The 11,439-nt window shown below is 36.1% G+C and overlaps 1 protein-coding gene across 3 annotated transcripts; it reads left to right on the forward strand.

Annotated features, from left to right (window-relative positions):
• The first annotated feature begins 6,003 nt into the window (after positions 1 to 6,003).
• Positions 6,004 to 10,760, forward strand: LOC107783198 (protein neprosin). 3 transcript variants are annotated; one of them, XM_016604173.2, is made up of 7 exons: positions 6,004 to 6,548; positions 7,055 to 7,141; positions 7,269 to 7,526; positions 7,780 to 7,944; positions 8,034 to 8,087; positions 8,199 to 8,345; positions 10,026 to 10,760. In XM_016604173.2, exons 1-7 carry the CDS (start codon positions 6,351 to 6,353, stop codon positions 10,401 to 10,403), a joined length of 1,287 nt encoding a protein of 428 aa, XP_016459659.1. In that variant the 5' UTR covers positions 6,004 to 6,350; the 3' UTR covers positions 10,404 to 10,760. The 3 variants fall into 3 exon arrangements, with proteins under 3 accessions (XP_016459659.1, XP_016459660.1, XP_075100023.1); XM_016604174.2 differs by lacking the exon at positions 8,034 to 8,087 and having other exon boundaries at positions 6,066 to 6,548; XM_075243922.1 differs by lacking the exons at positions 8,034 to 8,087; positions 8,199 to 8,345 and having other exon boundaries at positions 6,066 to 6,548.
• The last annotated feature ends 679 nt before the right edge of the window (positions 10,761 to 11,439 follow it).

Genomic DNA, 11,439 nt, shown 5'->3' on the forward strand with positions numbered 1-11,439 from the left:
GTGGTTGATCAGCAACCAATTCCTGCACAGGTAACTACTTCGAATGCTCCTGAAACCTCTCTTAGAAGATCTACAAGGGAGAAGAAAAAATCCATGCGCTATCCTCCTGAAGAGTATGTACTTTTGACTGACATGGGAGAACCTGAGAATTATGATGAAGCCATGCAAGATACTCACAAAGATCAGTGGATCGAAGTGATGGAAGATGAGATGAAGTCACTCCATAAGAATGTCACGTATGAGTTAGTAAAATTGCCGAAAGGTAAGAGAGCTTTATCTAATAAATGGATATTCAGAATAAAGCAAGATAACCATACCTCTGCGCCTAGATACAAGGCGAGGTTAGTTGTTAAAGGTTTTGGCCAGAAGAAGGGAGTAGACTTTGATGAAATTTTCTCCCATGTTGTGAAGATGTCTTCTATTCGTGTGGTTCTAAGCTTAACTGCAAGTCTAGATTTAGAGGTTGAGCAGATGGATGTCAAGACTGCTTTTCTTCATGGTGATTTAGATGAGGAGATTTATATGGAGCAACCTGAGGATTTTGTAACTAAGGGAAAAGAAAATTATGTCTGCAAATTGAAAAAGAGCCTGTATGGATTGAAACAAGCTCCAAGGCAATGGTATTTGAAGTTTGAATATGTCATAGAAGAACAAGGGTACAAGAAAACTTCTTCATACCACTGTGTATTCTTCCAGAAGTTCTCTGATGATGATTTTATTATTTTATTGCTTTATGTGGATGACATGCTTATTGTTGGCAAGAATAAATCAAGAATTGCAGTCCTTAAGAAGCAGTTGAGCAAATCGTTTGTGATGAAGGACTTGGGGCCAACAAAGAAAATCTTGGGCATTCAAATCCACCGACACAGAGATAGAAATAAGTTATTTCTGTCCCAAAAGCAATAGATGAGAAGGTACTCAAGAGGTTCAATATGACAGATGCAAAAGTGGTTAGTACTCCTCTTGTTAAACACTTCAAATTAAGTATTAGTCAGAGTCCATTTACTGATAAAGAGAGAAAAACAGATGTCTCGTATTCCTTACTCTTCTGCCGTTGGTAGTTTGATGTATGCTATGGCTTGCACTAGACTAGATATTGCACATGTCGTTAGTACTATTAGTAGATTCCTTTCTAATCATGGAAAGGAACATTGAGATGCAGTAAAATGGATATTAAGGTATTTGAAAGGTACTGCAGATTTGAAGCTGTGCTTTGGCAATGACAAACCTGAACTTGTTTGTTACACAGACTCTGATTTAGGAGGCAATCTTGATAATTCAAGATCCACTTCCGGTTATTTGATCACTCTTGCAGGGGGAGCTGTTTCTTGGCAATCTAGACTACAGAAATGCATAGCTCTATCCACCACAGAAGCCGAATATATTGCAGTTACAGAAGGTGCCAAAGAACTATTATGGATGAAGGAGTTTATTAATGATCTTGGCTTTGAGCAGCCAAGGTATATCTTATTTTGTGATAATCAGAGTGCTATCTGTCTCACCAAGCACTCCACTTTTCATTCTAAGACCAAGCATATAAATAGAAAGTATCATTGGATAAGAATGGCCATGGAAGAGAAATTATTTGATGTTGAGAAGATACACACTGATGAAAATCCTTCGGATATGCTGACAAAGGCGGCGGTTGCAGATAAACATGAATTTTGTAGAAAATTGGCAGGCATGAAGCCTGTCAATAGTTCCTCTACTTAAAGACATATTTGGCTCCTTCGTTGGAGGGGGAGTTTGTTGGGCTCATGCCCATATTATCCAGCCAAAGGCCTAATAGCCTAATCATATTCTCTTTTGGTTTCCATTCCTATTTGGAATTGGATTCGGTTTATTCCTATTTTGAGTGGGTTTTGGCTTTAAGAGAAAGCACCACTCATGATCTATAAATAGGACAACCTTGGAGAATTATTCTATGCTCATTGATACAAGTCTTTGAAAGACTAAACACATAAGAGTGGTTTTTGAGAGAGCTTTCGTCAAGAGAGAAGAGAGAAGAAAAATATTTATTTTGTTGCAGATTTTTATTCCGACTAGCCAATATTCAAATCACGTTTTCTGATTTGATAACCGTTGGATCGGGCTAAAATTTCGATTGAGCGTTCATAACATCTTGGTCTTAGATTTGAATGGTGAAGATCGGATTTGGTGGCTCGTGACATCTGATTTCTAGCCTCAAACAGCAGCTTTATTTTTGTGAATTCTCCTCTTTCTTCAATTGATTAGTTGTTGCTCTTGTTACAGTTGTTGCTCCGTGTTTGGCACTTGTTGTGTATCTAATTTGGAGAACTTTTGTAACCCTCTTATTGTTATAGTAGAGCTTTTTGGATCTTTGTGATCCCGTGGTTTTTACCTTCGATTTGAAGGGTTTTCCACGTTAAAATTTGGTGTTCTTTATCTTCTTTATTTTCGGGTTTGCCTCTTCCTCGTCATAACAAGTGGTATCAGAGCGAGGTTCAAGACAGGTTCATCTTGGCGCGTTCAGTTCTAGCTGCAACATATTTGACGATAATCGTAATTTTTGTCTGAGAAATTTGACCGGTGTGCTACGCACGTTGAGACAAACTTTGTGGTGGAGATTTGGAGATGCAACCTATTGAAGGCTATGTGAAGAAGGTGAATCAAGTTTATTTTGTCAGAAAATTTAGGCTAAGGGGGAGAATTGTTAGGTGTTTGCCATAATTTTCTTACCATATTTGATTTTCCTATCTCTTGAAGGAAAAGGGCAATATAATTACCTTAATTGAGTTTTCCTTTTTGTAGAAGGAAATTATAATTCTCCTATACTTGGTTAGTCTTTTTTCTTGTAGGAAAAGGTTTGGACTTCTATAAATTGAGGATCCTTCCTTCTCATTCAGCAACATCCACAATGTAGCAATATGGGGTTTGAGAGTCGTGTTTAGGGGAGAACTTTATGGGACAAGTGTTAGTGTGTCACTTGTGTTTGCCTCTTCGTGAGGTTGTTTTCTCAATATTTTGTACTCTCTTTTTATATAGTGGATTACTCATCTCCGTTGTGGACATAGGTCAGTTGACCGAACCACGTTAAATGTTTGTGTCTCTTTTGGTAGATTTCTCTTTTTTTGTCTGATATATCGTCGTTCAAGTTTGTTTTGCTAGCTTCCGCATGACACCTGATTTTTTCGGTCCTAACACTCAGCTTATTGCTTTTGGCTTGTTTTGAGCAATTTTAACTTATTTTAAGTACTTTTTAAATTTGTCAAACACTAAAAAAAACTAAAAAAAGCTTAAAAGCTAATCTGACCAACCTAAAAGGCAATCAAAATACCCTCTAAATTAAAGAGAGATCATTAGGTCATCAAAAAATTTCCTAGAAAGAGAATTCAACCAAACACCATGAGATAAAAGCTTTTTAGGGTTTAAAGTAGTTTCTCAATTTTTACGAAAAACTAAGAAAAACCTCTAATGAAGTTTAGGTTTTTAAAAATTCCTAAAAAGAAATTGAACTTTTAGAAAAACTGAAAAATATTGACTCTTCTATTTTTATCTGATCCTTCCGCTCTTTTTTGAATTTTCTTCCATACAAATGAATAAATCTTTGTGATTCAATCCGTTTTTTTTACATGTTTTGAATTTTGATAGTTGGTACCAATTATACAAAAGGCTAACACTAGAATCCAGATAAGAGGGAGGAGAAAATCTAATATTAGATTCTCTCTGCTACGCTCAAATAAGTAATAAGAAAATGAAAGGTAAAAAAGAAGGGAAAAAAAAGATTCCATCAAATCTTGAAACATGTGAACGGAGGGGCAAGTTTCAAAATGATAACGGTTAAATACTTTTAAAGAAAATTTGCAAAAAGGGAATACCATACTGAATCTTTTTGTGGAGCCTCAAACAGAACGATAAGAACAGTGGAGTGATGCATTTTCTCCTCTCGTCCACTTTCCGTTCATTTTAATATTCTTTCGCATCTAATACATATAGTAAGACATTTCAAAAATTTGTTGAATAGCTTACTACTTCATATGATTTTCATGACTAATTTAATTATTTTTTTGAATTTTGATGTTAACTATTGTTTTATGAAACTAGCTTTTAAATATTTTCCCTTTACTTTCTTTAATAGTTCTATTCTTAATGTCGTGCTGATCTTCTCCATGTTAAATGTTAATAACACCTTTTCTTTTTAGTTGATCCAAAAAATTATTTATACCTTTATGTTTAAGGTTAGTTACCCCCTATAACAAAGGTTGATACCTTATTTATTTTAAATAAATACTCTTTAGAAAAATTATATTCCATAGCTACCTTTTGATTTATTATAGACAAATATCTATTTTTGGTCGCCTCCTACCATTAACCCATAAAATAAGCTTTGTATTATTTTTCTCTCTCATATCCCTCAAATTTCTCATATCCCTTACCCCATATCTATTCTCCCTCTCTCTCTCTACTTCCCGATGTCTGTCTTCTCCTCCGCTGGATGTTGGAGCAGTTGCCACCATCACCGTTCGACCGTGGCCCTTATTCATTGATACCACCGCCTTCAGCCTCCCAATCTCATTCTCTGACGCAACATATCAGATCAATAAAAACCTCCGTTATTTTGTGGTAATTACGTGAAGTTCGGTAGTAGTGAAATGAAGACGATAACTTGAGGAACGACTGAGGGAATGAGATTTATACGCCAGAGGAATAGATATAGACGCCATTGTTTGTGAATTGTGAGAGTATTATTGCCAGCGTTGGTCTGAACTTATTTTGACTTTATGTATCCATCTGCAGATACAACTCCATCCGACGTGACTTTATCCATCCATCTGAGGGCTGAGCAATTTGAATTGTTTGTTAATATATTTTAATATATCTCGCTGTATTTTCATGTATTTCATTATATTCATTATCTTTTTTTTTCATTGTATTTCAATGTATTTCGCTGTATTCATTGTCTTTTTTCATTGTATTTTCAATGTATCCCGCTGTATTCTATGTATTTTATCGTATTCATTGTCTCGCTACATTCCATGAATGTATGCATATGTTTTTTTTAATTAATATAATTTATGTATTCAGATGTATTATATAATTTCTCTGAAGATTGCTATGTTTTTGGGGTGTTTTTCGGTTGAGAATCTTTTTTATAACTGAAAATACAAATTGTGTATTATAATTGAGTTTGTTGAGTTATATTAGGAGTCTATTATGTTAATTGATTCACTTCCCGTTTAAAAACAGTGTAATCCCCTGTTTCACGCCGTGAATACAGTCGAATACAATAATCTGTATAGCTGTAACCCATGTTTCACGCCATGAATACAGTCGAATATACTCGAATACAAATTCTATCTAGCTATAATCCCTTATTTCACGCCTAGAAATGCTACTGTATTCATGAATACAGTAGCTTAAATACACCGAATACACTCTAAAAAACCTGAAAACATAGCTATAGGAAGTAATATAGTAAATTATAGTTACAACTAGCTAATAACCACTAAAACATAGTGATTTCTGAAAGTTTCTCGTATGTTTACAACAACAACAAACCCAATCCCAAGAAGGCAGAGAGACTATTTTCGAAAGACCCTCGGCTATATACTTTTATGTTTAGTAATAATTAAATTTAGGATTTTATTTTGTAATATATTACTGAATTTATAGTTACAATATTTATAATTTATTTTAGACAAATTTTAAACTTTTTCTTCTTAATTCAAACACTATAATATAATTCGGGACGGAGAGAGTAGGTGAATTATTTTAACTGATTGATTACCATGTAAGAAATAAATACTGAAGATTTAGCAATAACAACGTTTGACCGATCACTAAATTTAAGAAAGAATTTTTTTTTGAAACTTATAGTTTAAAATTAACTATAAATATTTGTGACCCTAAATAAATTCATTAAAAGTAAAGAGATTTAAAAAATAAATTATTTTTTAATTAAAAAAAATATTTTTTGGACTAACTAACAACGAAAAAAATGTCATGTATTTGAGCGATAAATTAGCATAGAAAAACAAAAATAGACAGTCCCTGAGTGATAAATTAGCATAGAAAAACAAAAATAGACAGTCCCGCATCACTGCATTTTATTGGAGTTTTCGATAAAGTAAAGAGAGAAGAAAACGTCAAATCTCCTCACTCTCCCTGTCCTAGACACTTGACTTGAGAGCGCTTCATTGAGGGAAAAGTCGAAAGCGAAGGGTGGGTAGGATAAGCCGCGTGATGGGTGTAGTTTAGGAGATTCTTGCCTCTCTCTGCTGATTTGTGGGTTATGGCGGAAGGACTTTGAACTCAAAACTGCTCATTTTTGCACATTTCTTCACCTGGGTTTTGCTTGTTCCGTTGGTTGGATTGTGTTTTTCTAAACAATGGCAACTGCTGTGCATTTTAGCAGCTGTGAGAGAAGGAGGAGAGGAGCAGTTAGAGTAACTTTGTTCTTGCTTTATTTCTGGGGTTCTCTAATCTCGCTATCTTGCGCCGCTAGGCTATCAGCAGTCACCAGACAGAAGCTTGAGGTAGAGAAACACTTGAAAAGGCTCAATAAACCTCCCATTAAAAGCATTCAGGTAAATCCTTACATTTGCTAAGTTGAAAAGCTCACTATTATCTTGTTTAGGAAAAAAAAAATTCTTCTTCTAGTTTGGTTTTGAGATTTGAGTTATATTTCGTAGCTAGAGAAAAGTAATGTGCACTAGTAAAAGAAGAAGAGTAGTACTCCGTATTATTGTTTTGAGTGTTGTTTTTTCCCTTTTTTTCTTCTTTCAGTTTTGTACCTTATTTTCTCAGCTAATAATTTGTTATAGTAGATTTAGTTGTCTTTATTATTTTGTTTACACCACATTGTGGGTGTTTGAGGGGGGGGGGGGGAAAGAGGAAGGGGCTAGAGTTGCCTTTTTTTCTTTTCTGTTTAATTTTCAAATCTTAGTCCCTCTTATTGAATGCAATTGAGATTACTTAATCCAGATTCTAGGATAGACCACTTTCCTTTGTTTAGTGGAATATATTTGATTCAGGTTGAGAAAATCATATACGAATATAGAATTTTGATGTTGTGAATGTAATGATTGAACAGAGTCCAGATGGAGATATCATTGACTGTGTCCACATCTCTCACCAGCCAGCTTTTGACCACCCATTCCTTAAAGATCACAAAATTCAGGTTCCTATTTCTTACTCTTAAAAGAAAAAAGAAAAGGACCAGTATTTTTCCGAATTATTGTGTAACTTTACTTTGCTGTTTAAAAATATCTTGATAATATTGTATTGTGTATTTTTACGATGCTTAGATGAGGCCTAGCTATCATCCAGAAGGGCTTTACGACGATAATAAGATGTCCACGGGGTCTAAAGAAAGAACAAAACCATTGACTCAGTTGTGGCATATGAATGGAAGATGTCCTGAAGACACGATTCCAGTAAGGAGAACAAAGAAAGACGATGTTTTAAGGGCAAGTTCAGTGAAAAGATATGGAAAGAAGAAGCGTAACAACATTCCGAAGCCCAGGTCCTCAGATCCTGACTTCATCAATCAAAGTGGCCATCAGGTGCATAGTTTTACCATCATAAAGGACATATGTTGCTCATATCCTAAAAAAATGCTGCCTGGTGTGTGTCGGATCCTCTAATAGTTGTTCTTTTTTGGAGGATACGAGCAACATAATAAATGGCTAACAAATATAAGAATTCATGATTATTGTCTATATGTACACATGTTTCTTGATTTCTTATGATCTTTCTTTTTTTTTGTTTGGAAACTTTAGTATTTGTAAATTCTAATTGAGTTTTATGGATGATCAGCATGCAATAGCTTATGTTGAAGGTGACAAGTATTATGGAGCAAAGGCAACTATTAATGTTTGGGAACCCAAAATACAGCAGCCAAATGAGTTCAGCTTGTCTCAGATTTGGTTACTTGGTGGTTCTTTTGGTCAAGATTTGAACAGCATTGAAGCTGGTTGGCAGGTATATTTGCTTTGATACAGGTTTAACTGCAGTAGATTATAACAAAATTGAAGTAGTGATGTTGAATAGAAGTATGCGCATAATCTCAGGTTAGCCCGAACCTATATGGTGACAATAACACGAGACTGTTCACTTACTGGACTGTAAGCTTCTTAACAAATTACTGATGCTCTGCTTCTTTTCGAAATTACTATGGCCTTCTCCAGCATCGCGTTGCTGCTAATTTTGGAATGCCTTGTTATAACTATTTGCAGAGTGATGCATATCAAGCCACAGGCTGCTACAATCTCCTCTGCTCGGGTTTCATTCAAATCAACAGTGAAATAGCGATGGGAGCTAGCATCTCACCTGTTTCTGCCTTAAGAAATTCCCAATATGATATAAGTCTTCTTATCTGGAAGGTAAAATCCACTTTCAGAGTCTTAGGTCCTTTTTGCCTCCTTCTGTTAGGTTGTGGCAGCAGCTGCTAGTACATCAAATAAAGTGAACTAAACTCAAAATGATACTATGAAAAATTATATGATCATTATGTGTAAAAAGTGGTTAGGCCTGCCATGTTGTATGGAACTGAATGTTGGCCGGTAAAGAACTCACACACCCAGAAGATGAAAGTAGCAGAGATGATGATGTTGAGGTGGATGTGCGGGCATACAAGGATGGATAAGATTAGGAATGAAGATATTCGAGAGAAGGTGGGGTGTGGCCCCCATGGAGGACAAGATGCGGGAAGTAAGACTCAGATGGTTCGAGCACATTCAGAGGAGGAGCACTGATGCACCGGTGAGGAGGTGTGAGCGACTGGCGGCAGTGGGTGTGACAAGAAAGTGCCACCGTTACTAAAAGGTAAGTTTTATAGAGCAGTAGTTAGGCCTGCCATGTTGTATGGAACTGAATGTTGGCCGGTAAAGAACTCACACACCCAGAAGATGAAAGTAGCAGAGATGAGGATGTTGAGGTGGATGTGCGGGCATACAAGGATGGATAAGATTAGGAATGAAGATATTCGAGAGAAGGTGAGTGTGGCCCCCATGGAGGACAGGATGCGGGAAGTAAGACTCAGATGGTTCGGGCACATTCAGAGGAGGAGCACTGATGCACCGGTGAGGAGGTGTGAGCGACTGGCGGTAGTGGGCACGCGGAGAGGTAGAGGGAGACCTAAGAAGTATTGGGGAGAGGTGATCAGACATGACATGACACGACTTAGGATTACTGAGGACATGGCCCTTGATAGGGAATTATGGAGGTCAAACATTAAGGTTGTAGGTTAGGGGAGAGTGTGAATATTTCTACAGCACAATAGAGGGAGACTATCCAGTTAGGAGTTAGACTAGGAATGTCAGTGGTCGTCTATTGATGCAGGGCTTTACCTTCTAGTTGTACTATACCAGCCATCTATTTCGTATTTCGTATCCTGTATTTCATATTTCATATCTCTTATATATTGTTGTTATTTTTATTACGCATTTTTATGGTACTAATATATCATCTCCTATTGCTTTTTTGAGCCGAGGGTCTCCTGGAAACAGCCTCTCTACCCTTCGGGGTAGGGGTAAGGTCTGCGTACATATTACCCTCCCCAGACCCCACTTGTGGGATTACACTGGGTCGTTGTTGTTGTTGTTGTAGAGTAGAATTAATTGCATATTGACTTGATAATTTTTTTCTATGCACCCATGGATTCTATCAACAAAGTGAGTGAAAACCATCATAGAAGGTTCAAATTCTAGTAGAGACAAAAAGTGCTAAGTGATATCTTTCTATCTTCCTAAGCTTTGATGGGGGCAGTGTTATTCGCTACTATGCTGGTGGAGGTAGCAAAGAGTGGTAGAATAGTAGAGTTGCAGAAGTTAACCAAACACCACCGTTATCACAGAATAAGCAGTCTTTTTGTGTAGGAAACTGAGCTCACTCCTTTCTTTCAGTAGCTGTTGAAGTGACACTTATCAGCGGTGGATTAGTGTCACAATTTCTTGGTGCTGTGCCAAGTTGTTAAAGCACCATTAATAACTCCTAAGTTTTCTTTTGCTATATTTTTGATTTTGTTTGTAAAGCCATTTTATATTTGGAATATCTGTTTATAGGATACAAAAGAAGGGCATTGGTGGATGCAATTTGGGAATGATTATGTCTTAGGGTATTGGCCATCATTCTTGTTCTCCTACTTGGCAGACAGTGCTTCAATGATTGAATGGGGTGGGGAGGTAGTGAATTCAGAACCAGATGGTCAACATACTGCAACACAAATGGGCAGTGGTCATTTCCCTGAAGAAGGTTTTGGCAAGTCAAGTTATTTCAGGAACATTCAAGTGGTTGATAGCTCCAACAATCTCAAGTCTCCCAAAAGTCTTGGCTCCTTTACTGACCAATCGAATTGCTATGATGTTCAAACAGGAGATAATGATGATTGGGGTCATTACTTTTACTATGGAGGTCCTGGTAGAAACCCCAATTGCCCATGAAGTTTAAAACCCCACTGTAAAATATAGTATAGTCTGATGCTTTATCTTTCATTTGTATACCCCTATCTTGATTCTTATTTTATAGGTTTGAGTCAGTGAGTGTGAACTTTTCTGTAGTGGGAAGTTTTGACATTTTTAAAGGTTCTCTCCATGCTAGTGAATGGGGGAAGTGTGGCCTGGTTTCTCAAAAAGCTAGAAAGAAACAAAGGCCTTTTGTCATCTTCTTGTATTTTATTGTTTGTTTACAAGATACTCCATACTTTGGAGTATCTAGTCTAATGGACAGTGAATTGTAGGCTTTTATTCATTGTATGCCACCAAGAAGTGATTAATAGCCTGTTTGGCCAACCGCAAAAATTAGTTTATTTTGAGAATTGTTTTTTCTCGAAAGTGCTTTTTTTTTAAAAGTACTTTTGGTGAGAAACAGTTTTTGTTAAGCTAATTAATTTGAAAAACACTTCTATTTCTTTTCGAAAATATTTTTTTTTCGTCCAAAAGATTGGTCAAACAAAAAGGCACTTTTTTTTTTTTTTATAAAAGGAGTGGAGAAGCATGGCCAAACGTGCTATAACTGTTTTGGACTCAAAATACATAAATAGGTGAAAAAGAAAAAGATGACATTTTTATATATAGTGCCACAATACTTGGCGCTATATATTAACGTTAACTGTGCCGTTAATGTATGACGTCAAGTATTGTGGCACACCAAGTATAGTGCCAAAATACCTGGCGCTATACCCCTTTCAGATAGCATCTCATTTGACGCAGATTACGAGGTCCACTATAGTGTGGTACTCTATATACAAGGACAGGTTTGCATTAGTATTACCTATTTTTAACTATTTATCCAAATAAATTTATTTCTTTTTGTAACATTTACAAAAAGATACAATGTATCGCCACATTTCAAATTATTTACATCCACGACCTACAATGTTACTATGTCTTTTGATCAACAAAGTGTTCTTCTGTGTAAAAGGAAAAAAAATAACAATAAGCACTCATGTAATATGACGTAAATGAGACACACATTTTA

The sequence above is a fragment of the Nicotiana tabacum genome, chromosome 22 (genome assembly GCF_000715075.1).
Source record: "Nicotiana tabacum cultivar K326 chromosome 22, ASM71507v2, whole genome shotgun sequence".
NCBI lineage: Eukaryota > Viridiplantae > Streptophyta > Magnoliopsida > Solanales > Solanaceae > Nicotiana > Nicotiana tabacum.

Coding starts and splice junctions, on each gene's coding strand:
- LOC107783198 (XM_016604173.2), top strand. CDS start 6,351: ATGGCAACTGCTGTGCATTTTAGCAGCTGTGAGAGAAGGAGGAGAGGA. Junction 7,945..8,033: donor GCATTGAAGCTGGTTGGCAG/GTATATTTGCTT, acceptor GCATAATCTCAG/GTTAGCCCGAACCTATATGG. Junction 8,088..8,198: donor GACTGTTCACTTACTGGACT/GTAAGCTTCTTA, acceptor AACTATTTGCAG/AGTGATGCATATCAAGCCAC.